General features: G+C 40.5%; 2 protein-coding genes across 5 annotated transcripts in view; both read left to right on the top strand.

Moving 5' to 3' along the window:
* Positions 1 to 26,604, top strand: part of usp45 (ubiquitin specific peptidase 45) — a 178,373-nt gene that overhangs the window by 151,526 nt on the left and 243 nt on the right. For 2 of the 4 annotated variants that reach the window (XM_080192658.1, XM_080192657.1), the window contains exons 15-18: positions 6,532 to 6,629; positions 8,568 to 8,654; positions 13,724 to 13,886; positions 20,810 to 20,889. In XM_080192658.1, coding sequence (XP_080048784.1) covers positions 6,532 to 6,629; positions 8,568 to 8,654; positions 13,724 to 13,886; positions 20,810 to 20,889 — 428 coding nt within the window. Of the gene's footprint in view, positions 1 to 6,531; positions 6,630 to 8,567; positions 8,655 to 13,723; positions 13,887 to 20,809; positions 26,603 to 26,604 lie in introns of those variants that run through there. The other 2 variants (XM_080192659.1, XM_080192660.1) reach the window with 2 other exon arrangements.
* On the top strand, positions 15,922 to 16,077 carry LOC145345086 (large ribosomal subunit protein eL39-like). The gene has a single exon (XM_080192662.1). It carries the CDS (start codon positions 15,922 to 15,924, stop codon positions 16,075 to 16,077), a length of 156 nt encoding a protein of 51 aa, XP_080048788.1.

Below are 26,604 nucleotides of genomic sequence, written 5' to 3'. Positions count from 1 at the left end.
TAACCTTCCTCACTGCCCACCGTGCCACCAATCTTGGTGTCATCTGCAAACTTAATAACCATGCCCATTATATTCTCATCCACATCATTAATATAAATGATAAATAACAGTGGGCCCAGCACTGATCCCTGAGGCACACCGCTGGTCACAGGCCTCCAGTTTGAAAAACAACTCTCTACAACCACCCTCTGGCTTCTGTCAATAAGCCAATTTTGTATCTATTTAGATACCTCACCCTGGATCCCGTGAGATTTAACTTTATGCAACAACCTACCATGTGGTACCTTGTCAAAGGCCTTGCTAAAGTCCATGTAGACAACATCAACTGCAGTGCCCTCATCTACCTTTTGGTTACCCCTTCAAAAAACTCAATTAAATTTGTGAGACATGATTTTCCACTCACAAAGCCATGCTAATCAGACCTTGCACCTCTAAATGCCTGTAGACCCTGTCTTTCAAAATACCTTCCAACAATTTACTCACGACAGATGTGAGGGTCACTGGCCTGTAGTTCCCAGGCTTTTCCCTGCAGCCCTTTTTAAACAAAGGCACAACATTTGCCACTCTCCTATCTTCAGGCACCTTACCCATGACTATCGATGATTCAAATATCTAGGCTAGGGGACCCGCAATTTCCTCCCTAGCCTCCCACAACGTCCTGGGATATACCTCATCAGATCCTGCAGATTTATCTACCTTCATGTGCTTTAAGACTTCCAGCACCCCCTTCTCTGTAATATGTACACTCCCCAAGACATCAGTATTTAATTCCCCAAGTTCCCTAACGTCCATACTTTTCTCAACAGTAAATACTGATGAGAAATATCCGATTAGGATCTCACCCATCTCTTGTGGATCCACACATAGATGACCTTGTTGATCCTTAAGAGGCCCTACTCTCTCCCTTGTTACTCTTTTGCACTTTATGTATTTGTAGAAGCTCTCTGGATTCTCCTTTGCCTTATCTGCCAAAACAATTTTGTGTCCCCTTTTTACCAGCAAAATTGGCCTTGCCTCAATTTAGAATATTAACTTTTGGGGCAGACCTATCATTCTCCATTGCTATCTCAAAATTAATAGAATTATGATCACTGGTCCCAAAATGATCCCTCACTAATACTTCTGTCACCTGCCCTTCCTTTTTCCCAAGAGGAGGTCAAGTTTTTCCCCTCTCTCTAGTCGGGCCATCCACATACTGAATGAGAAATTCATCCTGAATACACTCAATAAATTTCTCAATTGTAGGGATAAATGAAAATTAGTTTATTCCACTCTTTACAAAGTGGATGAATTTTGGGCTAATCTCTTGCGGTGTTCTCCCTTTCCTTCTTGCTGCTCATATGACTCACTCTGGGATGGAAGATGGTTCTCTTTGTTGTGAAAATGTGACTTGATAGTAAGTTCACCTTTGCATTTGGCTATATGGTGGATGCCTGCTATTCAGTTCCAGTATTGTTTCTACGACTGTCATGCTGGCTGTGGATTGCAGCATCAGTTCTGTGATCAAGGGGTTTATCTCTTCAGCTGGTGTCAGAGCTGGAGGTTGAGGCTCTTCTTGTTGATGGTTTCTGTCTTGACTGTTATTGACACAAAATGCTGTGGTAACGATCTGAGTGGTTGGCCAGTCTGACCAGTGAGGGGCTTCTGGCATCTGTAACAAAAGTGGACAAACCTGCCCTGCAAAGAGAAATGACAATTAACAACTCAAGTCCCAGCCAAGAGAATCTTTCTTGTTCAGGTTGTTGGGGACTTGCAGTTTGGTGTAATTTACGACAGTGGTTCTCTTCTGCCATCCTGAAGAGATTCAACATGACACAGACATTTCTGCTCAAGGTTACAGATAGCATAAATCAGGTTGAAGATTTGTTTGCCAACACACCTTACTAGCACCAGAATCATGTCTATGACTAGAAGGCGGATTCCTCTGGGCTCATAAAGTGGTATCTGTTGTCTGTAATTAGAGGTCTCAGCCACAGTTCTTCCTGACGAGAGTGTAACACTGGCTTCTGTGTCCAACTTAAAGTTTGTGAGATGGCCTTTGATTAAGATGTCGCATTTCAGAACAGAAATCCAGAAACTTGGACCTCATCCAAGAATTGTGTTTTGTGTGCTGTTTTGGTATGCTGTCTTAACCTCCTGAATCCTCTTGGGATCTTGCATGTGTTTTGATATTTAGGCTTTTCACAACTTCCCAAAGCATCCTTTTTGGTTACATTGGAAGCATTGGGCTGAAATTGCTGGCTATTGCTGGGGTGGCACTTTGCTATCTGCTGGTGCTTCCCTTAGCCTTGAGTGTCTCTGCTTCACTAATTGGACAGTGAGATTTACTTTGTACCATTATTTGCTTTGTCCCTTTAATATGGATCTGTGCCGCAAATAGATTTCAGATTACCTGACAACTTGGATAACCTCAAGAGTTAGACCTTTTTTTCACTTGAAGCATGTCTGAGAGTACATTTTCGATAGGTTCTTCTGGCTGCTGGACACGTTTATTAAATTTAACCCCTTCAAGGATTTTGTTAGTCAAAGTGAAAATAAACATGGAATGATTTTAAAACTTTGCAGATCATTTGTTGATTCCTTGACTAGCTATTGTATCATTGGCTATTGGGCCTCCCAAATAAAGCAGTGTGCTAACTTAAAGAACTTCTGTTATTTCATCCAGACCTGAATCAATTAAGAATCTAAAGAATAGAACATAGAACATTACAGCACAGTAGGCCCTCCGGCCCTCAATTTGTGCCGAGCTATCCCCAATCCCAAGATCAAGCTATCCCCTTCCTATCATTCTGGTGTGCTCCATGTGCCTATCCAATAACCGCTTGAAAGTTACTAAAGTGTCCGACTCTGCTATCACAGCAGGCAGTCTATTTCACACCCCAACCACTCTGAGTAAAGAATCTACCTCAGACATCCCTTCTATATCTCCCACCAGGAACCTTATAGTTATGCCCCCTAGTAACAGCTACATCCACCCGAGGAAATAATCTCTGCACGTCCGCTCTATCAATCCCTCTCATCACCTTATAAACCTCTAAGTCTTTTTATTCAGCGTCCCCAATTTAATGATTAATCTGGGCCTTGGATTAGTCCAAATTGACTTAGAACATAAGAACATAAGAAATAGGAGCAGGAGTAGGCCATCTAGCCCTTCGAGCCTGCCCCGCCATTCAGAAAGATCATGGCTGATCTGAAGTGGCTCAGTTCCACATTCCCGCCCTCTCCCCATAACCCTTAATCCCCTTGCCTACCAAAAACCTATCTACCCGCGTCTTAAATATATTTAGCGAGGTAGCCTCCACCACTTCAACGGGCAGAGAATTCCAGAGATTCACCACCCTTTGAGTGAAGAAGTTCCTCCTCAACTCTGTTCTAAACTGCTCCCCCCTTATCTTGAGGCTGTGCCCTCTAGTCCTGCTGTCCTTTCTGAGCGGGAAGAACCTCTCCACCTCTACCCTATCCGTCCCTTTCATCATCTTATACGTCTCAATAAGATCCCCCCTCATCCTTCTAAACTCTAACGAGTACTAGCCCAGCCTATTCAGCCTCTCTTCATAGCTCAACCCCCTCAACTCCGGTATCAGCCTAGTGAACCTCCTCTGTACTCCCTCCAAGGCCAAAATATCCTTGCGCAAGTGTGGCGACCAAAACTGCACACAGTACTCCAGCTGCGGCCTCACCAGTGCCCTGTACAGTTGCAGCAAGACCTCCCTACTTTTATATTCAATCCCCCTCGCTGTGAAGGCCAGCATCCCATTTGCCTTCCTGACCACCTGCTGCACCTGTAGGCTGGGTTTTTGCAACTCATGCACAAGGACCCCCAGGTTCCTCTGCACCGTCGCAAGCTGCAGCCTTTTGCCCTGTAAGTAGTAGTCCTTCCTACTATTATTTCTGCCAAAGTGGATAACCTCACACTTGCCAACATTGTATTCCATCTGCCAGGTCCTCGCCCACTCGCTCAGCCTATCTAGATCCCTCTGCAGACTTTCTACACCCTCCGCACAGTTTGCTGTTCCACTTATCTTTGTGTCATCAGCAAATTTTGACACCTTACACTCGGCTCCCTCCTCCAGATCATCTATATAAATGGTAAATAGCTGAGGCCCCAGCACCAATCTCTGGGGCACTCCACTAGTCACCAACCGCCAATCCGAATAGCACCCATTGACGCCCACTCTCTGCCTCCTATTTGACAGCCAATCCTCTATCCACGCTAACACCTTACCCCCAACTCCATGCCCCCTAACCTTCTGTAACAACCTTTTGTGTAAGAGTGAATTTACGATACATGGTTAAAGCTTTTAAACTACAGGTTGAGCTCTAAAGATAGTGCACTTCTTTACAAAAGGTTTTCCTGTGCTTGCGGTTTTGCAGACTCCCAGTAATGGTGTTCACGTTCTCAGCATTTACAGTTTTTCAACAGTGGGAGCCTGGTTTGACTTCAGCTTCCAGGTCTTTGGAGTTTTTCTTTAGTGATTTCCTTCTGTGCCTTCACTCCCTGAGCTTTTCTACAGGGCTGCATGCTGCTTTGATTTTCAGTTTTCCAGGTCTTTAATTCTCTTCTACATTCTCTGTGAGGTTCTGAGTTCCATTCACTGTCTGGTTTTCCATAAGTAGATGTCTCAAAGATTCTGTGATCTGCACCAGATTTGGTAAGAATTTTGCAACTGGTATACCATCCTTGGGAATCTCTAGAAGTCCAGAATTGAGTTTGGAATTCGCTAATAGCTTTTATTTTCTGTGGGCAGTGGTGGCTTTATTGCTGATGATGTCTCCCAAGAACTGAACTGATGTCATGGGAATTCACATTTCTTATTCATTAGCCCTGCTCTTGCAGGTGTTCCAGGGCTGCTGTGAGTCTTTATTTGTGACTCTTTTGCTGTATTTCTCTGTTGTTGTGCTGTTAACCAAAATACCATCCATTTGGCAGATGACACCCTTTAGGCCTTGCAAAATGACTGACATAAGTGAAATATGTCAGGTGCTGAGGTGATTCCAAACGGCAGGCAGTTGAAGCTGTAGCTGCCAAAATGGGTAATGAATTTGATCACAACCTGACTCTCTGGCTGCAGCTTTATTGAGCTGTGTCAGCCGATGCAAATATGGATGAATCCATTTGGTTTTGAAATCGAGACCTTCCCACAACACCATGTGGCTGATTGTGTGACCGGGCGTATGATTCCATGTTTATCATCTGCTGCTACATTTCCGTCATGAAAGCAAAGGGACCCTTATGTGATGTGAACAGGCAGACGAGTTTAGCAGTGTCCCTCAGTGTGATCTTGTGTGTGTTCTCCAGTCATCCCAATCTTCTAAAGATCTTTGGGAACTCCATTTTATACTTGGAGCTAGGCATTTATCAGGAGTTTGATGCCTTCTGCTCTGTACAGGTGCATTGTAGGTGACATTATTAGACCCTTACACTACACTATTGTCTCTTCTTGCCAGTTTGACCACATTCTTAACATGTTTCTGTATGTGCCTATGTTCATCCCAGTGGGCCCTTTTTGCCAAATTCACATTTTTTTTTCAATTTCAGTTCTCATTACTTTGTTAATTCGTTTAATGGCTATTTTTATTTAATATACCTTTGTTGATTCTCGGTATATATTTATTCTAAATGCTGAGGATTCTGCCTTTAAATCTGTTCCATTTGTTCTCTGGCAAAATGCTGTTGTGTAATGATGCTTCACCAGATCAGTTTGTTTCGACTGTTCTCTTAGCCATTTTAAAATTATGCATTGGGCTCCTGGTTTGTCACTTAAAGGTTCTTTATATTTTTCTTCAAAAGTGAACATTAATTGAAGATGAAATCAAATAGCAAAGAAAAATAAGCCTAGGCCAGAATTTTCACTTCCCTCACTGGTAGGTTTTTAGGTGGGAGGGAGTGTAAAATTGAAGGAATGGGCTTCCTCTGATTTCTGCCCACCCTGACCACATAATGATTTTACATGGGGTGGGTAAGGCCTTGGATGGGAAGCATTGCCAAAATTGAGGTAATTGTCCATTTAAGGTGGCAAATTCCCACCCAACCTCAATTTTTAGGCTGTTGAGAGGATTGAGCTTGTGTAGGGGAAGACCGAAGATCAACAAGAATTAGATCTCGGAGGGAGGTGTGGAGAGGTGCCTCCATGAGAAGCCCCCTTCTGAAATCGGGTGCCCCCAACCTTAAGCTCTGGTAGTTTCCAGACTTCCTTTGCAGAGCTTTTACATAATCCAGTTGTGTCAGGGAGTAGTAAGACAGTAGGATGGCAATTTGTAGATCTTTTATCTCTTTTTGCTCTTCCACCACCACCTATCCTGAGTCACAAGGTAAATACTTTTCCTGGGTATTACGAGAGGACCGAAGAATGACTGAAAGGTGAAGGATAGATAAAAAAACTCAACCAAGATGTTAATCTTATGGATCACTGATCTAAATAATATTTGTAAATTATACCTGGTCCTTAACTATTCAGAGTCAAGTTTAATTTTTTGGGTTTAAGATTTTGTTGCATTTTACTTTGTTTAATAATGTTTTGTTTTTAATAGAGAAGAAATCAGACCTTATGTACACAAATGCTCGCAAGCAAATGTTGATCTCTGCAGTTCCACCTGTATTAACTCTTCACCTTAAAAGGTTCCACCAGGTAATTCTCATTGGTGTGTCAGCATGAAAATATTTATGTGTGTTTTTTCCCCCTTGATCATTTTAAGTTATCAGCTTATAAGGAAACTGTTTTTAGATTTTGTAAAATTTCACAGACTTTACTTCTTGTACCAAGTTAATTATGCATATCTGTATATCTGTTCAGTAAATGAATATTTTGTCTAAAAATGCATTTTCTAATGGTATTGACCATTTCAAAAATTGGTTTGAGGAAGTTGTGTTAAATTTTTAAGCTCATCATAATGAAGTACAGCATGTGTTAGCAATTAATGCCTTAAAATTAAACTTCTCCCAATAAGTCATAGCAAATTGAATCATAATGTTTTACAATGTAGCAGGAGACATTTTGACCTATCACACCTGTGTTGGTTCTCAAAGAACAATCCATTTTTTCTCTTTTTTTATGTCCTTTTGCATGTGCTTAAAAATGTTCTTTTTTCACATAATTTATAACTGAAAGTGGATAAAATATTATGGATTCTGCTTTTATCAGTCTGATTAAATATTCCCTCTCCTAGTCAGTTTTTACTTAGAAAAATGTTAACTTAATTCATCATCTCTAGTCATAATCTTAAAATTACTAACTCTGACCAGTGGAAGTGCCTTTATTTCCAATTTACTTAATCAAAATTCATAACTTTAATTATATGTATTTGATTTCTTCAGGCTTCTTTGTTTTAATGTACTTCAGTTTATCTAGTCTCTCCACTTATCTAAAGGCTCTCATTCCTTAGAATTAAGCTAAAGAATCTCTAATGCACTTTTTTCCATTGTTTTGAGATGCCTTGTCAAGCAAGATGCTCAAAAGTAGATATGCATTTATATTACATGTGTACCAAATCATTTGTATAAATGCTTCCTTGTATTTGCATGATGTGGCTGTTAAGGTATCAGATCAGAAATCCCAAGGTATCCTATGAAGTCAAACTAGACCTGAATGATTGGTTATTTTGGCATTGTGTGAGGACAAGTAGTTTTACTCCAAGTGCGATTATACTGGCACACTAGGGAGCTTTATCAGAACAAATTTTATTTAACAGTAAAATTTCGACTATAACAAATGAATTAGCTTAACATTTAACAACTGAAGAATATATAAACATGACAAGGTACAATTCTTAACTACTAACAGATTGCAATGAATTACAATTCAGTTTATTTATTTGTCTCACAAGTAGGCTTACAGTAACACTGTAATGAAGTTACTATGAAAATCCCCTAGCCACCACACTCCAGTGCCTGTTTGGGTACACAGGGAGAATTTAGAGTAGCCAAGCAATATTCCTCTTATAGACTTAAAGCTGTTTTTAAATTTAATTAGCAAAACAAAGGCATACATGCTTATCTCTGATTAACATTCTTAGAGCTTTCAGAACACCTCTGGAGAGAGAGAGAGATACCTGTTTCTTCTGGCAGTTCAAACAGCAACTGCTTATGTTTTTAAAAATGAAACTGAAACTGTTTCTTCCCCACAAGCTTAGCTCCTCCCATTAAGCACATGATTCTGTTCCTGTCAATTAACCTAATTAAAACTATACAGTAAAACCCCCAGGGGAGACCCATGTAAACACAAATGTATTAACTCATCTTAAAAACAAACAGGCCCAGGTCTAAAATGAGTACTTATCCTGTGCTCTCAGCTACCAAATTAATGGTTTTGCTAGACAAATTGGCACCCTGCAAAACAGATCTGAATTCTATACATCTATCACTTAAGGTATACTATCATCACATGGCTCTGTGTATAAAGTCTAGGATTCCATTTTTTTTGATAGTTTTATCAATTTGAACTCCCACTTTTAAAGATTTGCTTAAAGTAGTAAGAAAATAGCTTTTAAATTTGTCTTATTGTGTTGTAATTCTACAGGAATATAAATATAAATTTTTATTATTTTAAAACTACTTGGTTCTTTTTCAGATGGGTTTGAATTTACGGAAAATTAATAGGCATGTGGATTTCCCTTTAGTGCTAGATTTGGCTCCATTCTGTTCATCCAGCTGTAAGGTATGTTCTTTCCATGCAAAGTGCTGTTTAATTTTATTATTCTATTAATTTTAAAATTACTCTGTACTGTTCTCTTGTACTATCAAAAGGAATGCTAGATATTTCTATTTGTACTTATATTTACATGAAGTTATTGAATGACATAATAGCAAAGTGTCCCACTGCATAGAATGCAATGAATTGTTTTAAAATGTAATCACTGTGAAGGAAGTGAATGCAACTGCATTGACAGTGTTGTTGACCAATGTGATTACATCAATTCTACAAAAATGGTTAATTTGGCCTAACTGGTATAAAACCCACAAGCTTACCCCCATTCCCCCTCTTCCAGTCTGAACAACATACCCTCTTATTCTTTTCTCTCTGATGAGCTTCCTCATAAATACATGTTATTTTCCTCAACTACTTCTGTTGGTGGTGTTTCACCTTCTTATCACTCTTTAGGTAAATACATTTTTCTTTAATCTCGCAATGGATTTAACAGGGACTTTTTTTAAAAACTTATGGCCCCTAGTTTTTGAATCCAATAATTTTTTTTTAACGTTATAAAGGTTATTTATTTATTAGTGTCACAAGTAGGTTTCTATTAACACTGCTATGAAGTTACTATTAAAATCCCCTAGTCATGCGCACTGGTGCCTGTTCAGGTACGCAGAAGGAGAATTTAGTATGGCCAATGCACCAACCAGCCTGTCTTTTGGACTGTGGGAAGAATCCAGAGCACCCAGAGGAAACCCACGCAGACATGGGGAGAATGTGCAGACTCTGCACAGACAGTGGCCTAAGGTAGGATTCAAACCCAGGTCCCTGGCGTTGTGAGGCAGCAGTGCTAATCACTATGCCACTAATTAAAATGGTCGGAATTTTCTCAACTCCAGGGTTGTTCCGCCGCCACCTGGACCGAAAGCAGTCACAAGCCCATGCAGCTGAAAGCCATTTTACAGCAGCAGCCAATTAACAGGCTGCCACTTGGGCCAGCTTTTTTTTAAAAGTTTTTTTTTTAAATAGTATGTGCCTGCACAAGCAGACAGGTCTTAGTAATTAAACTGGTGAACTCATCAGCAATGGTGTTGGAATCACAAACAGTGCTCCAGGGGAATTACGCCATGGGTCATGGAGTAGCCTTTAAGGAAGACCCCTCTCCCAGGAACCTGCAGGGAGGCTACCACTATTTGACTACTAGTCTGCCACAGTGGTGACTGTTCTGATGCCTGTAACATGCCTTTAATTGAACTATTAACTGGTTTATTTGGCTGCCCAATTCTGAATCAAAGAATTTTTATGGTGTAAAAGGAGGACATTCAGTCCAGTATGAATACGCTGGTTCTCTAAATGAATAATTTCCTTAGTGCCGTTCTCTGCTTTCTCCTCATAACCCTGCATATTCTTCCTTTTCAGATAACAGTCTAATTCACTCCTAATTCAGTTGAACCTGGCTCCACCACACACTCAGGCCATGCATTCCAGAACTTAACCATTCATTGTATGAAGAAAAAATGTTCTCATATTATTTTTGCTTGTTGCAGGTGGCTGCATCACAGCCATTTTGATCATTCAGAATGTCCCATGGCAGGAAGATGTCAGCTTCCCACCCCAGGCTTTCCCCAGTTATTTTATAACACTTGCCTTTCAGCCCTTTTTCAAAGGGCTGGTGGAATCCAGCCTATCTTCTCTAGAAATGCATTTTTAAACCCTTTCATCATTTTAACAGTCTACGTCTTACACCATTCTCTTTCCTTATCAAAAGGGCCCTAGTCTGTTAAGTTTTTCCTGCTGGTTATGGCCCTTCAATTATTGTATCATCCTTCTTGGTCTTACTTGCACCTTGTCATTTACCTCTATATGCTTTTCTTAATGTTGAGACCAGAACTGTGCACCAGAACTCCAAGCGAAGCCTAACCAAAGTTCAATAAACGTTTAATATGACATTAAATCAGGTAGCATCTGTTAAGAAAGTGTTAACAGATTGATAACTGTTATTTTTTGTAAATCAATGCATCTGTCTGTAGTGTGTCACCTAGTCATATACTGACATCATCAGAGGCATTTGGGAAATTTTACCTGTCTTCCATCCTGACCTGTAAACAAGCAATACCCATCTAATAAAGCTCCACAAACTGGTTGAGTAACTCACTGTGTGGCAACATTTTCCATTCTTTTATCTTTGCTGTTAAAGTGAGCTGATCACTTCAGAGTACAACACCACAAGACAAAACTAGTGATGAGCTGTATTATCCAGCAAAAATAGTCAGGAGAAACAATTCGGACGTGGACCTCAAGTCGAGGATCGATTTTTCAGAAGACCATGCCACTATCGATTTTAAGTGTGGTAAATCTGGCTATTGGAAACAGGAATTTAGCTTTTGCTAAGGATGAACGTTCATTTTAAATTTGTTGAAGAGCAATCTGGACCATTCCTTTTCTTTTCACTTGACCATTACCTTGGGTGCCCTTGGAGAGTGAGGCAGGGAAAAAAAGGTTTCACCAGTGTGTCGACAGTAATATTAGTCAATCAGTGGACTTAAAATCTAGAAAATGAGAAGAGTAAGAAAATAAAGGGGTCAGCTGTGTGAAAACAAATTTACCTATTGAAGCTGAGGAGTCTTTTCCAGATGCATGCCTTCACTGGTGGTGGGCTGCAGCATCAAGTTCTTAGACTCATGAGACAGAGAGAAACCTGCTTTTGGGGAAGCAACTGTTCAAAAAAGGAAAACTGATAACACAATAGGAATGAAGGTTAAGCAGAAATAGAGCTGAAATCTCCTGGTTTTAAAATAGATTGGTGTTTGCAAAAAAAAGAAAAAACATTTGCCTTAAAGGTACAATACAACCAAAAATAAAGAAATAACAACATGAATAATACAAATTAAACTGGAAGCAGAGGGGAGGAGAAGTGAAAGAAAGAACTGCAACTTAACTGGAAACTGATGAAGGGAAAAGGTGGCACTATGCAAACATTTGATGAGAATACAGAATTATGGAGTACCTAAGAGAGATTTTAATATTACTTTGCTGTCAACGGGAGATTGTGTTAGGTTTAAGTAATTTAATGTGATTAAATTAAAACTAACCCTCATCTTCAGCTCTGTGGTTGGCATCTCCAAGACCAGATGAATCTTGGATTTCCCACTTGTGTGCCAAGTGGGAAAGAGCCGCACGTGTGGTTTAGAATTTTTATGTTGGTCAGGCCCATGTGCATGACTTGGAGCTGAAGACTAAGATTCCATGTGCTTATACAAAAAGTGAAAACTCAAAGGGCACAAAAATCTGGGGAGAGGTTGAAAAAACAGGCAACAGGACAGAGCAGTTAAAAATGTGATTTGATTTATTATTGTCACATGTATTAGTACATAGTGAAAAGTATTGTCTCTTGTGTGCTATATAGACAAAGCACACCGTTCATAGAAAAGGAAAGGAGAGAGTGTGGAATGTAGTGTTATAGTCATAGCTAGGGTGTAGAGAAAGATCAAAATTGAATTCCCAGTAAGGAAAAAAGACAGAGGAAGGAGGAGATGTGCCTCAAAGTGTTTTTATAGAATAGTGCTGTGCCATGACATAAATTGGGAACTGCTGATCTAGATCACTTTTCTGGTGGTATATCGATGCTCATTTTCCGTTCCCAGAAGCGCAAATATAACAATCACTTTAACAGTACAACTGTCAAGAGAAAATGAGAGCTATGGTTTAGGTCTAAAGTTATTGAAGTCAATATGAAGGCCAGATAATTGCAAAATCTTTAATAGAAATTCATATTTGGTTTCCCAAACATATTGGGTACTGCAGAAACAATGTAAAAGAGCAGTGTTCACAATGGAAATGGAGAATTTTAATGACAAGCATCAGGGAGCTTAAGGTTGTGGTTGTGGACCAAATGAAGTTTGAAGTTTTTGAAGTTTATTTATTAGTAGGCATACATTAACACTGCAATGAAGTTACTGTGAAAACTCCCAAGTAGCCACACTCAGTGCTTGTTTGGGTACACGGAGGGAGAATTTAGCATGGCCAATGCACCTAACCAGTACATCTTTCCAACTGTGGGAGGAAACTGGAGCACCTGGAGGAAACCCATGCAGACTCTACGCAGACAGTGACCCAAGGCTGGGATTGAACTTGGGTCCCTGGCTGTGAGGCAGCAGTGCTAACCACTGTGCCTCTATGCTGCCCCGTGCCACCGTGCCATTCTTGGAGGCGGAGGTGTTCAAAAAAAGCTCAGAGGAGGCATCATGAGTTGTTTATTCTGTATACTAGGCTGGAGTTAATAGAAGTAAATAATTGGCTCACCTGAAAGGAATGTTTGGGGACTGGATGGTGGTATGGGAGGAGATGAACAGACAGGTTTTGCATCTACTGTACTCAAATAGGAAGTTTCAGGGGAAAGAAACCAGGTGTTTGGAGAGACCAAAGAGCGGACCAGGATGTCATGGAAAACCAGCCCCGTTGGAATGCTGAAATAGGAAGGCCGAAAAAGTTTGTTTGTGAGATCATCAAGATGGAGGATCCCATTGGATTCTGAGCTTTTGGAAGGGGATAGAAAGCGAGGGCTGAAAAATGGAGAATTTGGATGGACTTGGCTGAGGGCATTTTTCTGTCGCAATAAACGGAATCCTCAGTTGATGTAAATAAATACAAATTCAGCAAAGGTAGAAGAGGGTGGTGACATTTGCAGACAGACTGGGCCAAGGTTTGGAGGGCCTGGATAGCCATTGTTGAGTAGGAAATGGTTTGGGACAGAAAACTGGATTTGGTTAAAAGTGCAAAAGGTGTCAGTGGTCAATGGAGGTGGGTTGCTTCTGGAAAATAGAGAAAACAATTGGTGTTGAGGTCAAAGAAAATAAACTAACGGTCTAAGAGCACATTTGTGGAACTTGGGGGATGCGGGGAGGAGGTGGAGGATGGCAGAAGCAGTCTTTGCAGGGCTCAAGCATTCTGATGAGCTTATGTTGGAATTTGTAACAGATTATCAGTGCTACGATATTCATAAGTAAGCTTATTGGTTTATTAAAATTTTAATCATTGTATCTTGCAAATGTACTTGAGTAACTCTGATCTTTGTGCATCTATCTTTTTAGAATGTTGGAGAGGGAAACAAAGTGCTCTACGGTTTATATGGAGTAGTTGAACATTCTGGCTCTATGCGCGGAGGGCACTACACAGCATATGTGCAAGTCAGAGCAGCCAACAAAAAATTATCTGAGCATATTTCCGGAAACAAGAATATCCCAGGTAAAATGGGCAAGTATCATGGCTTCTTTATCCACTATACGCTTACTGATTCCCATAATTAACTTACTTATGGTTTTATTTTAATTTATTCTTTCATGGGATGTGAGTGTTACTGACTAGACCAGCAATTGCCCTTGAGAAGGTTGTGGTGAGCTGTCTTGAACTGCTGCAATGAAGGAACAACAATATACATCCAAGTCAGGATGGTGTGTGGCTTGGAGGGGATCGTAGAGGTGATGGTGTTCTTGTGCATCTCTGCCCTTGCTCTTCTAATGGTGGAGGTCAAAAATTTGGAAGATACTGTTGAAGGACCCTAGTTGAGTTGCTGCAGTGCATCTTGGTAAATGGAATGCACTGCTGCCACTGTGTGTCGGTGGTGGAGGGGATTGAACGTATAAAGGTGGTAGATGGGTGTCAGTCAAGGTGGCTGCTTTTTTCTGGATGATGTTGAGCTTCTTGAGTGTTGTAGCTGCACACATACAGGAAAGTGTTGAGTATCATGCTTCTGACTTGTGCCTTGTAAATGGTGAATAGGTTTTATGGAATCAGTAGGTGAGTTACTCCCTGCAGAATTCCCAGCCACTGTATTTATATGGCTGGTCCAGTTCCATTTCTGATCAATGGTAACCCCCAGGATGTTGATAATATGCGATTCAGTGTAATTCTGTTGAAAGTCAGGGGAAGATGGTTTAGATACTTTCTTGCTGGAGATGGTCATTGCCTGAATGTTGTCGAGGTTTCTCTGAAAATGGATTTGGACTTCATCAATATCTAAGGAGTTGTGAATGGTGCAATCATCAGTGAACATCCTCACTTCTGACCTTGTGATGGAAGGAAGGTCATTGATGAAGCAGCTGAAGAAGTTTGTGTCTAGGACACTCTCCTGAGGAACTCCTGCAGCATGTCCTAGGAATGAGATGATTGACCACCAACAATCACAACCACCTTCCTTTGTGCCAAGTATTACTCCAATTAGTGGAGAGTTTTACCCCTGATTCCCCAGTTCCTAAAACTTCAGTTTTACAAGGGATCCTTTTTTGCCATATGGTCAAATGCAGCCTTGATGTCAAGGACAATCACTCTCTCACTTCACCTCAGGGGTTCAGCTCTTTTGTCCATGTTTGAAACAAGGCTGTAATGAGTTTAGAAGTTGAGTAACCCCAGTGGAACCAAAACTGAGCATCAGTGAGCAGGTTATAGCTGAAAAAGTGCTACTTAATAGCAATGCTGAGGACACTTTCCATTACTTGATGATCGAGAGTAGACTGATGGGGTGTTAATTGGTTGGATTAGATTTGATTAAGTTGGATTTGTCCTGCTTTCCATGGACAGGACATACCTGGGCAATTTTCCAACTTGCCAGATAGGTGTCAGTTTGTAGCTGCGCTCGAACAGCTTAGGTTGGGGTGCAGTTAGTTCAGAACGACAGATCTTCTGTACTGTTGCCAGGATGTTGTCAGGGCCATAAACTTTGTAGTATGCAATACTTGATATCATGTGATATCAAGAGACGGCCTTCAGCCATCTCTTGATATCACATGGAGTGAACTGAATTGACTAGGGTCAGTGCTTGCTGGGACAAGTGTTGTTGGAATCTCAGGAGGAGACCGATATGGATCATCCCCTCGGCACTTCTGGCTGAAGATTGTTGCAAATGCTTCAGTGTTATCTTTTGCATTGATGTGCTAGTTCCCTCTTCAATGAGGATGGGGATGTTTGTGGAGCCTTCTCCCACTTAGGGCCCAATTTTATGCGGTAAATTCGGGGATCAGGCCTTTAATGCGATCTGCACCTGAATCCAAGCAAATTGCGTCTTTATCGACACCTGATTTGGGCGCAGATCTGGTCCGCGCCCGAATCGGGCGGCCCGATGATTTAAATGCATTAGCATACATTTAAAACGACTTAATGAACCACGCGCCCAACTCTACTGCCAAATCCCACTTTACCTCCCCCTGGAGGCAGGCCCCTGCTGCCACTCTGCGGGCGATCCCTCCTTTCCACCGGAGGAACAAATCCCTCCTCCCGGAGTGGACATGTGGCCATGCCATCCCACCAAACTTTCAGGATCAAGCGATTCCTTGCTAAGAAGATGAAGCAGAACTGGCCAGTTCCACAGTGGATCCGCATGAAAGCTGGCAACAAGATTAGGGACAACTCCAAGCGGAGACACTGGAGAAGAACCAAGCTGGGCCTGTAAAGGGATGCAACATCACTGGTACACTACCAGCCACAGATTATTCTTCCCTGCAGATGAGGAATCGCTTGATCCTGAAGGTTTAGTGGGATGGCATGGCTGCACATCCACTCCAGGAGGAGGGATTTGTCCCTCCCGTCGGGAGGAGGGATCGTCTGCAGAGTGGCAGCGGACCTCCTGCACCCCCCAGCCAGAGATCCGTCTGCACCCCTGCTTCCCCTCCCCAGCCAAAGATCCATCTGCGCCCTCTCCTCCCCCCCAACCAGAGATCCATCTGCACCCCCTCCTCCCCCCCCCCCAACCAGAGATCCATCCGCGCCCCCTCCTCCCCCTCTCATCCCAACCAGAGATCCATCTGAGCCACCCCAAGATGATCTGTGTCACAGAGCCACTCTCTCTGCTTTCTGCTTTTTCTTTCCTGCAACCGGTTTTAATAATACATCACACAAACAACTAAATATATACAAGTCAAATCCACACAAAATGAAGTCAGGAACAGGAGGCACAGAACTAATGTGAATGGTATTGTCTAATTAACATTTAAAGCATTTTTTCCTTGCATTTAAGCCATGTAATAATAGAAATAAAAACAGGAATCTGTTTTTTCATTCCCTGCATCCTTCCTGTAGAAACACATTTTAATAAAATACATGGAGTTGATCATAAATAAAAAACACAACTTATTAATGACAGCACAGTAATATGTGCATTTGTCAAAGTTCCACTGACGTCAACACCAGTCAAGCAGCCCAGTGATGGTTGTTTCTAAAATGCAAAATTTTGAAGACTTTTCTTCGTCCAGAATTTGCTATAATTGTCAACTTTAAATTCATCTTCAAATTGCTCCTCTTTCATTCTAGCTGTTTTGGGAACATGTTTGTGCAACCTTGCTTTCCTTTCAGCTTCTGGCAGAATGGAAACATCGACTGGCATCATATTAATTTTTTTAGGCTCCTTGTGTTGGATATTGATAGTGGATCCATCAGGTCGAACCACCAAAACAGGATACTGCCTGGCATAGACCTGCCTTCCAAAGCGAACTACTGATGTTGTATTGGAGTTATTCCGCCTGGGTACACTGACACAGGATATACAGCAGGAAGCAATCTTTCAGAAGGCACAGACCACCACAGCTGCTCACTCCAGCCCAGGCGCACTGCCTCGGATTTTTTTTGAACTGCGCATGTGCAGTTCAGAGATCTGAACGATCTGGCAGTGCTAAGCCCTGCCCACAGCGATTGGGGCCAGCAAGAAGCGTATGGGCGCGCTGGAACAAGGATTCCAGTCTCGGATCCATATTATGCCCGGATCTGGCCCTTAGTCTCCAATTGGTAAAATCGGGCCCTTAGTTGTTCAGTTGTTCCCCATCATTCATGACTGAACATGGCAGAACTGCGGTGCTTGGATCTGATCTGTTGGTTGTGGGATCACTTAGCTGAATCTCTCTCATGTTGTATTCACCGGTTAGAATCCAGGTAGTCCTGTGTTGTAGCTTCACCAGGTTGCCACTTCATTTTTAGTTATGCTTGGTGCTGTTCCAATCATGCGCTCCTGCAGTCTTTATTAAACCAGGGCTAATCGCATGGCTTGGTGGTAATGAGAAATTGGGGATTATGCCAAGTGAGGAGGTTACGGATTATGGTTGAATACAATCCTGCTGTTGTTTGTCCATTGCAACTCATGGATGCTCAGTTTTGAGTTGCTAGATCAGTTTGAAATTTATCCCATTTTGCCTGGTGATCATGCCACATAACACAAATGTGAAGATGGAGCTTGTCTCCACAGCAGCTGTGCACTAGTCACTTCTACCAATCGTGTTGTGGACATTATTATTATTTTCATTTCGTTTTCTATATGGACTGTATTCTGTTTTCTCAGTTTCTCCATCATTGTTGTTTTGATAATGTTATTTTCTACACCAGTACTTCTGACACGCCTTCCATTATCCTCAATTGACAATTCCCCAACCACTGTGATTGGGTGGGCCCACAGCTGCTGCCATTCTTATGTTTCTGCTCTCGCCTCTTTCATCTCCTTCTCAGAACCACAGTAATGATCCCTTGTCCTCCTCCTCCACAACAGCCTCAACATTCAAAGCATCGTCCTCTGTCATTTCTGCCACTCACGACAGGTTGCTACCACCAAACACATACGTCCATCCTCTCTCCTCTCTCCATGATACCCCAGTCCATTTCTCAGTCACCCTCAACACCCTCTCCTCATCCCATCTAAACACAGGAAATGCAACATCTACCTTTTTACTTCTTCTGTTTTCACCATCCAGAGTCTGAAATCCTCCTTCCAGGTAGAACAGTGATTTACTTGTGCTCCTTCCAAGTTAATTCAGGATGTGACCCCTGGGGAGACCAAATGCAATTGGGTGATCACTTGCAGAAGACCTCCAATCATTGCGCAAGTATAATCCCAAGCTACCAATCACCTGTCATTTTAATTCTCTGCCACACTCCCACTCTAACCTCTTCTCACACCATTCCAATGTTCAATGCAAAATCATGGAATAGCACCCCATCTTCTTAGTTAATCACTTTATAATCTTAGGAACTCATAAAACTGAGTTCAACCATTTCAGATCTTGGCCTTTGCCTCCATTTCCTTTTTTCCCAAGGCAGCTGTTGGTGATGATTCTGCCTTCCCCATTTTACAGCTCCTTTGAATCCATTTGTGTTTATTTTACTTTCCCCGTTACCATCTCCTTTTATCTTTTTCCATTGTCGGCTTTATCATTTGATCTTTTCATCCTTCCACCCTTCACAACACTAATTTTGCTTCCTCCCCCAGCACTTGCCATACTTCCGTACTTCCTTCAAACCTGTTGCAACTAATTTTTTCCAGTTCTGACAAAAGGTCATCAACGTGAAATGTTAACACTTTCTCTCTACATAGGTGCTGCTTAGAATACTGATTACTTGCAGCACTTTTCTGCTTATATTTCAAATTTGCGGCAACTGGAATATTTTACTTTAGAATAATGTCCAGACTGTGTTAGGTACATGCACACCACATGGGATGTTTGTCCTTTTCTCTGATGTATTTTACGAATTGCAACAGAGTGCGTAAGAAATGTGAGTGGGGAGGCGGGCTAGCACCAAAACATTGCAGTTCCAATATAATTTAAAGGCGCCTTAAACCTTACCGCCTCACTTACCATCACCCCATGCCCCAATTGCCCCTGCCTCCTCAGATCATCCATGCTATCACATGACGCCTCAGATCCCTATCCAACTCCATGCCCCTTCAGCCCCCCAGCCAACCCATGTCACATCCATTCCTCCTCAGATCCCCTATGGACCTTCATGCCCCCTCAGATTATTCATTCCAATTCCATGCTCTTCAGCTCTTAGCCACTCCCATGCCACATCCATTCCTCCTCAGATCCCCTGTGCCACCTCCATGGTCCCCGTTTATCCTCCATAATCACTCACCCGGTAAGCACTACATACACTGCTTTGGATCCATGACAATAGCAGTGGGAATTATTTCAAAATTAGTAGGAAAAAAAATTAATCCTCTAACTTTCTAATAAAACCATGAACACACTATCATTGATACTAGAAAAGAAAATATTCCAGTGCAAAAGAGTTGTAAACTTTTAAGTATATTTTGGGTATGTAAACAAATCAAACATATCAAATGCATATTCTTTTATTGTAGCCTCTTAAAAGTTTTAGTCTTTCAATAGACTGCATGCTGATTTGAAGCCATTCGCAGCTTTTGAAACCCAGCCAAAATATTTATAATGGCTACAGCTGTCATAACAAAAGCTTCCAGCTTTATTGCCTGAAACTGACAGGACAGATTGTGTTCCATTTCAAAGCATAGTATCTGTCAATCAATGAAGGGGAGCAGATGCAGAGATATTCTTCAACTTCCAAAAACTTTTTTTTTAAACAACCAGAGCTGTTCAATTTAAATCACAGCACACACATGATAGCAGGGATGGAAGGAGTGTTTTTTACACACTTTCTAATGCTTTAGGCACTTTGAAAAGTACTGTAACACACAAGAACAATTGCACAATGTTGGTCAATGTAAGGGTCAACTTTGCAGGATAGATGAATCACTGCATTAAAAATGCATCTATATTACAATACAGCTTCCAATGGTGACACTTGAAGATGTCAAAATATTTTACAAGTACCTGTCAGAATATTCCTGACTCCTCACCAGACTTGCACCTGTAATCACAAACTCTCTAAGGTGGTGCATTTTTAGGGCTTACAAAGATAGCTTGCAGGAGGAAATCATTTTTCTGTGGCCCTCACAATGGGGACCCTGACCTCAGAAATGTTTGTGTGTTTTGTATCCAAGACCTGCCCAACCTGCCAGAAAGGTCACATGAAAATGGTAGAGTCAGGAAGGCACAGGAAAACTGTTTTTCCAGCAAGCAAAACTGAAGTTTAGCATTTGCTGACCTTTACCTTTGCATTAACATAAGACTGAAAATATTGAAATATTTGTGAAAAGGTAGCTTTCTTTATAATTCTGTAAGTTGGTTATGGAGAAAAACACTTTATATAAAATAGCCAGGTATAGACATCAAAATATTCCTCATTGTACAATGAGGCCTAACTTTTGAACTTGCTCTTTATTTCAAATTCCTACATTTTTAGAGCCACTACTTTGAAGAATTTAGGAATAATCAGTTTAGGAAGAATGCAGTGTTGTAATTAGTTTGTGTTTAACAGATTTACTCATGATGATTTTTGCTTTTCAGGTTTCAGAGATGCTGGAGCACCACCAGGGCAGTGGGTTTATGTGAATGACACTCATGTACAGACAGTTCCTGAAGCCAGGGTACTCAATGCTCAGGCCTATCTATTGTTTTACGAACAACTCTTATAAAGGCATTTTATTTTTAGGAAATGTACTGTAAGACAATAGGCTTATAACACATTTTGCTTTGTTTCAACTTGTTTTGCTTCTTCAAACTTTTCATGCGACCTTTTCATTAAGTTATCAGGACATCATGATCAAAATCTATTGCAACCAGCAGTAAAATTAACTGCAAAAAAAGTATGAATGTATGTAAATGCAGTGGAAATGGATGTTTACTTACAAATGATGCCTCTAATATTGCATTGTATTTTTTTCCCAGATTTATATTTTGACTTACTGAAATGCAGGCATTTTCATTATGGTCATTTTCATTTAACAAATACTTTTCAACTCCAAAAAGATGTTTTGATTGCATTTGCAAAGACTGACCATACATGTTCAAAAGTGAGGAAGATTATTCTCTAAGTATTAGAGTTGAAATAGTTATATTTTCATGTTTCATTAGTAATGATATTTACTGTCAGCAATGAAAATAAGGGCATATCAACTGAGTAATTATGACTTATTATCTGATATTTTTTAAATGGAGATCATTTGGTTCGTTGGAAGCCCAGCCGCATTTCATGCTGTATACACATGCATGATAAAGCCCCGCCACAAATTTTGAATCCTATACATGTCCAAGAATGAATGGAACATAGAGAATTCTGTGCATTTGGAGTGTCATATCTGTGTTAATTCGCACAAAGCATAATACCAGAAAGGTGCACTGATGCTCGATGCATTGAGGTCTCTTTCAGTACCTGTACATTTCTTTATGGATTTAACTTGCACAGTTTCAGCATGCTATTTAATTTATGCATCTTTGTTCCTAATCTTTATTGATGCTCATGATGATAAACATATTTCATACTTGAGGATATTTTAATAAATAATTATCTCCTAGCATGTGTTCGTTTGTATTTTTAAACAGTTTAACCAATAAAATCTAATTTTTCAACCAAAAGTTATATTTTAAAGAAAACACTTGCAATGTTATATTTATAATGACTCAAATGCTGACTGAAGAAAAATAATTGGTTTTATGATCAATTTCCACCACAATTTCTTCCCGATGAGGTAGATATGGAATTGTATGATTCCAGTCAGGGGAGCTAACGTATCCCACTCTGGACTAATTTGATTGAGCTGCTAATATGCTTTTGGAATAAAATGCAATTGACTTTTCCTTTTAAAGTAAACAGCCTCCTAATCCTTTTTTAGAAGTATTTTCTTCCAAAGTAGCCTCTTGAATCATGTAATTGTAGCGAGGATGTTTCCTCAGAGAGTGAATTCTTGAGATTATTAAACATATCTTGGTGGTCTTGTGTCACGGAAAAGGCACTTATTTCCTGAATTGGAAGTTAAACAACCCCAAACAGTGTTAGTGATCCTCCTTATCTTGTGGAGCTGGCATTGCATGTATTTACTTCAATTTACTTGGGTCTGAATGGATGCCAATACTTGAGTAAATTGAATTCACATTTGTGACTGTTGAAGAAGAGACTCTCTCGATATGCTGCCTCCATCAATAGATTATGTTGTTAACATGTTCCTTTTTTGTTTTACCAATGACAGCGATAGCATCTACTATGCAGATATACCCTGATACTTCACAAGTATTTTGTCCACGTATTTTTGAAAGAAGTCTTTTCTGTTACACCGCAGGGTAGTTGTTGAAAGCAATAACATTCAAATGGAGTCCAGAAAGTAATCGACTCCTTTGAATTCTGGGCCAACTGAACTGACCACTATCCATTCTTTGCATCTAGTTTTGAAAAGAAAATGCCTCTGTTAAACTAGTATTTAATTCCTGCAGCATATTTTATGGGGCAGCTCTTTAACACTCTGCAGATGTCTAGGCTCCAGACATACTCTGACCCATCATTTTTGAAAACACATTATGGAGATGCACCTGTCTGAGACTTCCTAATCTTTGCAAATTATCCCACTTGTTCCACCTTGCCCAACTCAAATGTGACCTTGTTTTTAATAAATCTTCAAGATTTATATCGGAATGGGGGAGGGGGGAGTCACTGGATCAAACAGCATCTTCTTGTAACTGTAAAATTGTATTTAGGTCTAAAATTACCTATTGTGTCAAAACAAATTGGGTATTGAGATATAATTTCTACTTGATTATGTTTACCTCCAGTCTTCCACCAAGGAATTTTCATAGGAGATGAATAATGAATGCATGTGTTTGTTACAATAATTTACAAGTTCAATGGATTTTCCTCAAATAAACCCTTAGTCAACATGGAGATTATGGTTTGCGAATGATCAAAGATCATTCCAGGCCTTAATTATTCTTGGTGTTGGGGAGGGTTGTAGTTAGCAAAAGGGTGTACAGAGTTGAGTTGGAGCTGTTGGTTACTAACTCTTTGAACTCTGTCACTTTTGGGCTCAATGTACTGCTTAGAATTTACTTGTTAATTCAAAATTTAATAGTTATGTCAAGCTACATGCTTTTCTTCAGTTTTGGAGACTATGCCAGTGTAGTGATGTGGCCAACTGGGGAGATACAAGAATGTCATGAATAATTCTAATGAAACAAGCTACCCATCATTGAACTTTCTCAATGATGATAATACTTTTAGCAACACACGAGTCCAAGTGGTTACATCGTACTGTTAAAAGTGTGGTCTAACCAATGTCTGGTCCAACATTTCCTTTACCACAGTTGAAAAGTGATAAAATATTTATTTCTTGAACATGAATACTTAAATAACTTGGAGGCTGTGTATTGACTTTTAATATTCCACTTTAAATTATTTCAGATGTGGAATTCTAAGATAAGGCATTCTTCAACTTCAAAGGGGGGATCATGCATTGAGTAGTTTGGTATTGATGGACATCAAATAATGCTGATTTTGTTGAATTTCATCCCTCATATATTGACACATTTGATGAAGATCATTTAGGTCTTCTTGAAAGCTAACTTCATCTGCTCTTCAGTAACGGCTCAATAGACTAGGTGGTCATCTGCAAAGAGTCTGATTCTGTCCTGGATGTGATTTATAAAAAGAAACAAATCTGGGCCTAGGGTGGTACTCTTAAGACTGATTTCCAGTTTGAGGTTTCTCCATTCACTGTGACTCTGTTGCCATTTGGTAAGAAATCTTCTTGCTCATTGCTTTATTTTTTCTAAGACTCCATAATGATCTAATTTGTCTAGTAACTTTGCACGTGGCTCAAGGTTAGCCTTGTTAGCTTTGGAAAAATCTAAAATAGCTAGATCTTTGATGATTGGATTGTCAAGGTTATAGGTCAGATTGTAAATGGTAAGGATGAGCTATTGATCTAGCTTATGAAAGGCATGTTGGTCATTAAGGATATTCTACCCTTCAAGATTTCATTAATTGATATCAATGATATATTCTAATAACTTACAATAAACACTACTAGGCATGAAAGGTCCATTGGAGGTCCTTTCTTGTGAATTATAGACGTATTTGTGGTTATGATCAGAGGTCCTAATGATGGCAGCACCCCAGGAGTCAATTCAAGGAATATAAAGAGCAAAGAGGAAAAACTGGTAAAAGGAGAAAATGCAGAGACTGAAATTATGGTTCATATATGATCCAATGATTTTGGAAAGAGTAAAATGAAGGTCTTGAGGGAAGAGAGTTTGAGGAGTTAGGTTCTAGACTGAAATGAATTAATCCTGCTACAGCTAGGCAAATTGAGAAGCATTAAGGACAATGATTGATTGCTAGAAAAGTTGTGCTGATGGGAAGGATTCAGATCCCTTGGATGTAGGAACAAATTCTGGGTAATGGAGATGCTATACAAATGGAGAACCCAACTTTCCCTTACTGGTCTCCTTATTAGCTGATATTGTAAATGGGTCTCCCTCGTCAGCTGTTATCCTGTTCCCTTTGTTATTAATCAGTCAAAAAAATTAAACGTTGACTTTTTCCATCCTTGAAAACTCTGTCACAACTCCAAATTCTTTTTCCTTTCCAAAATTCCCTGAATGTGTTGTCATTTCCTAAATCTATTCCTGGCATCCTCAGAACTGCATGTTTGAATTCCTCCGATGAGGTTTCCAACCCTGCTACAGTACCCAAAACAGTTCTTAGTAAGTCACAAATAATATCCAATGTGATTCTGAGAAAGGTAGGGTGGGATTTTCCAGCTGCGCTTGCCCCGAAACCAAAAAACCCACCCAACGTCAATGGACCTTTCCATGGTTATCAGACTGCTTATCTAACATTCAAAACTAGATGAGCAGAAATTTTCACCAGTTAAATACTGGGGAGTCCATTCTTTTTGATCCCCATTCTAAACTCCATTCCTTAGATACTGTCTCTGTCTTCATCCCTGGGAACAGTCTGAGACCAAAGCAGTCTGTGTGCAACTTTGGTGTCACACATGATCCTGAGGTGGGCTTCCAATCTCATAGTCGTGTCATCTTTAAGACAAACTATTTCCACCTTTGTAACACCACCTGATTTTTTTCCCCGTCATTCATTCCTTTGTTATCTCTTGACTTGACTATTCCAATACAGTCCTGGTTGCTCCTCCACTGTCCATTTGAGTCATTGAAAACTCTACTGCGCCTGCCTTAACTTGCAGCAAGTCCCATTCTCCTGTCACCCATGTGCTCGCTGAACTATATTGGGTCCCCAGTCAAGCAACATCTTTAATAATTATCTTTCTTGTTTTCAAATTCCTCCATGACCTCACCTCTCCCTATCTCTGTAATATCCAGCCCAAAACACACAGATATTTGTGCCCCTCTAATTCTGGCCTCTTGAGCATCCCCAATTTTAATTGCTTGATCAGTGGTGACCATGTCTTTGGTTGCTTAGGTCCCAGTTCCTAAAATACCCTCCCTACACCTATCCACCACTCTTAATTTGCTTTCCTCCTTTAAGGCACCTCTGACCAAGCTGGCCAAGCTTTTAGCCATCTGACCTAATATCTTCTTATTGGGTCGTACTTTATTTTATAATGATCCTGGGAAGCACCTTGGGACATTTCATTACGTTAAAGGTGCCTCAAATATCTTGTATCCAAGCTCTGACAGGCAGCAGCAAAAGTGGGCAGGGACAAGTAATGTTCCAAAACAACCTTGCCCAAAAGCTTCCCCTTGAAGAACTAAACAAATGTTTCAGTTTATGGAACCAAAAGTCTACATGTTTCCCACCAATGCCTCTACTTTCTCAGAAGACTAAGGAAATTTGGCATATCAGCTACGACTCTCACCAACTTTTACAGATGCACGATGGAAAGTATTCTTTCTGGTTACATCACAGCTTGCTATAACTGCTGCAAGACCGCAAGAAATTACAAAACGTCATGAATGTAGCCCAATCCATCACGCAAACCAGTCTCCCATCCATTGACTCTGCACTTCCTGCTGCAAAGCAGCCAACATAATTAAGGATCCCATGCACCCCAAACATTCTCTCTTCCATCTTCTTCCATCGGGGAAAAGATATAAAAAAATCTGAGGTCACGTACCAATCGACTCAAGAACAGCTTCTTCCCTGCTGCCATTAGACTTTTGAGTGAACCTACTTTGCATTAAATTGATCTTTCTGTGCACCCTAGTGATGACTGTAACACTACACTCTGCACACTCTTGTTGCCTTCTCTGTGAATGGTATGCTTTGTATAGCGCTCAAGAAATGATACTTCTCACTATGCTAATTCATGTGACAATAATAAATGTTTCATTCTTTT

Source organism: Carcharhinus amblyrhynchos, chromosome 7 (assembly GCF_965287045.1).
Source record: "Carcharhinus amblyrhynchos chromosome 7, sCarAmb.v2.hapA, whole genome shotgun sequence".
Classification (NCBI taxonomy): domain Eukaryota; kingdom Metazoa; phylum Chordata; class Chondrichthyes; order Carcharhiniformes; family Carcharhinidae; genus Carcharhinus; species Carcharhinus amblyrhynchos.
This window is presented reverse-complemented; position numbering and strand designations above follow the sequence as displayed.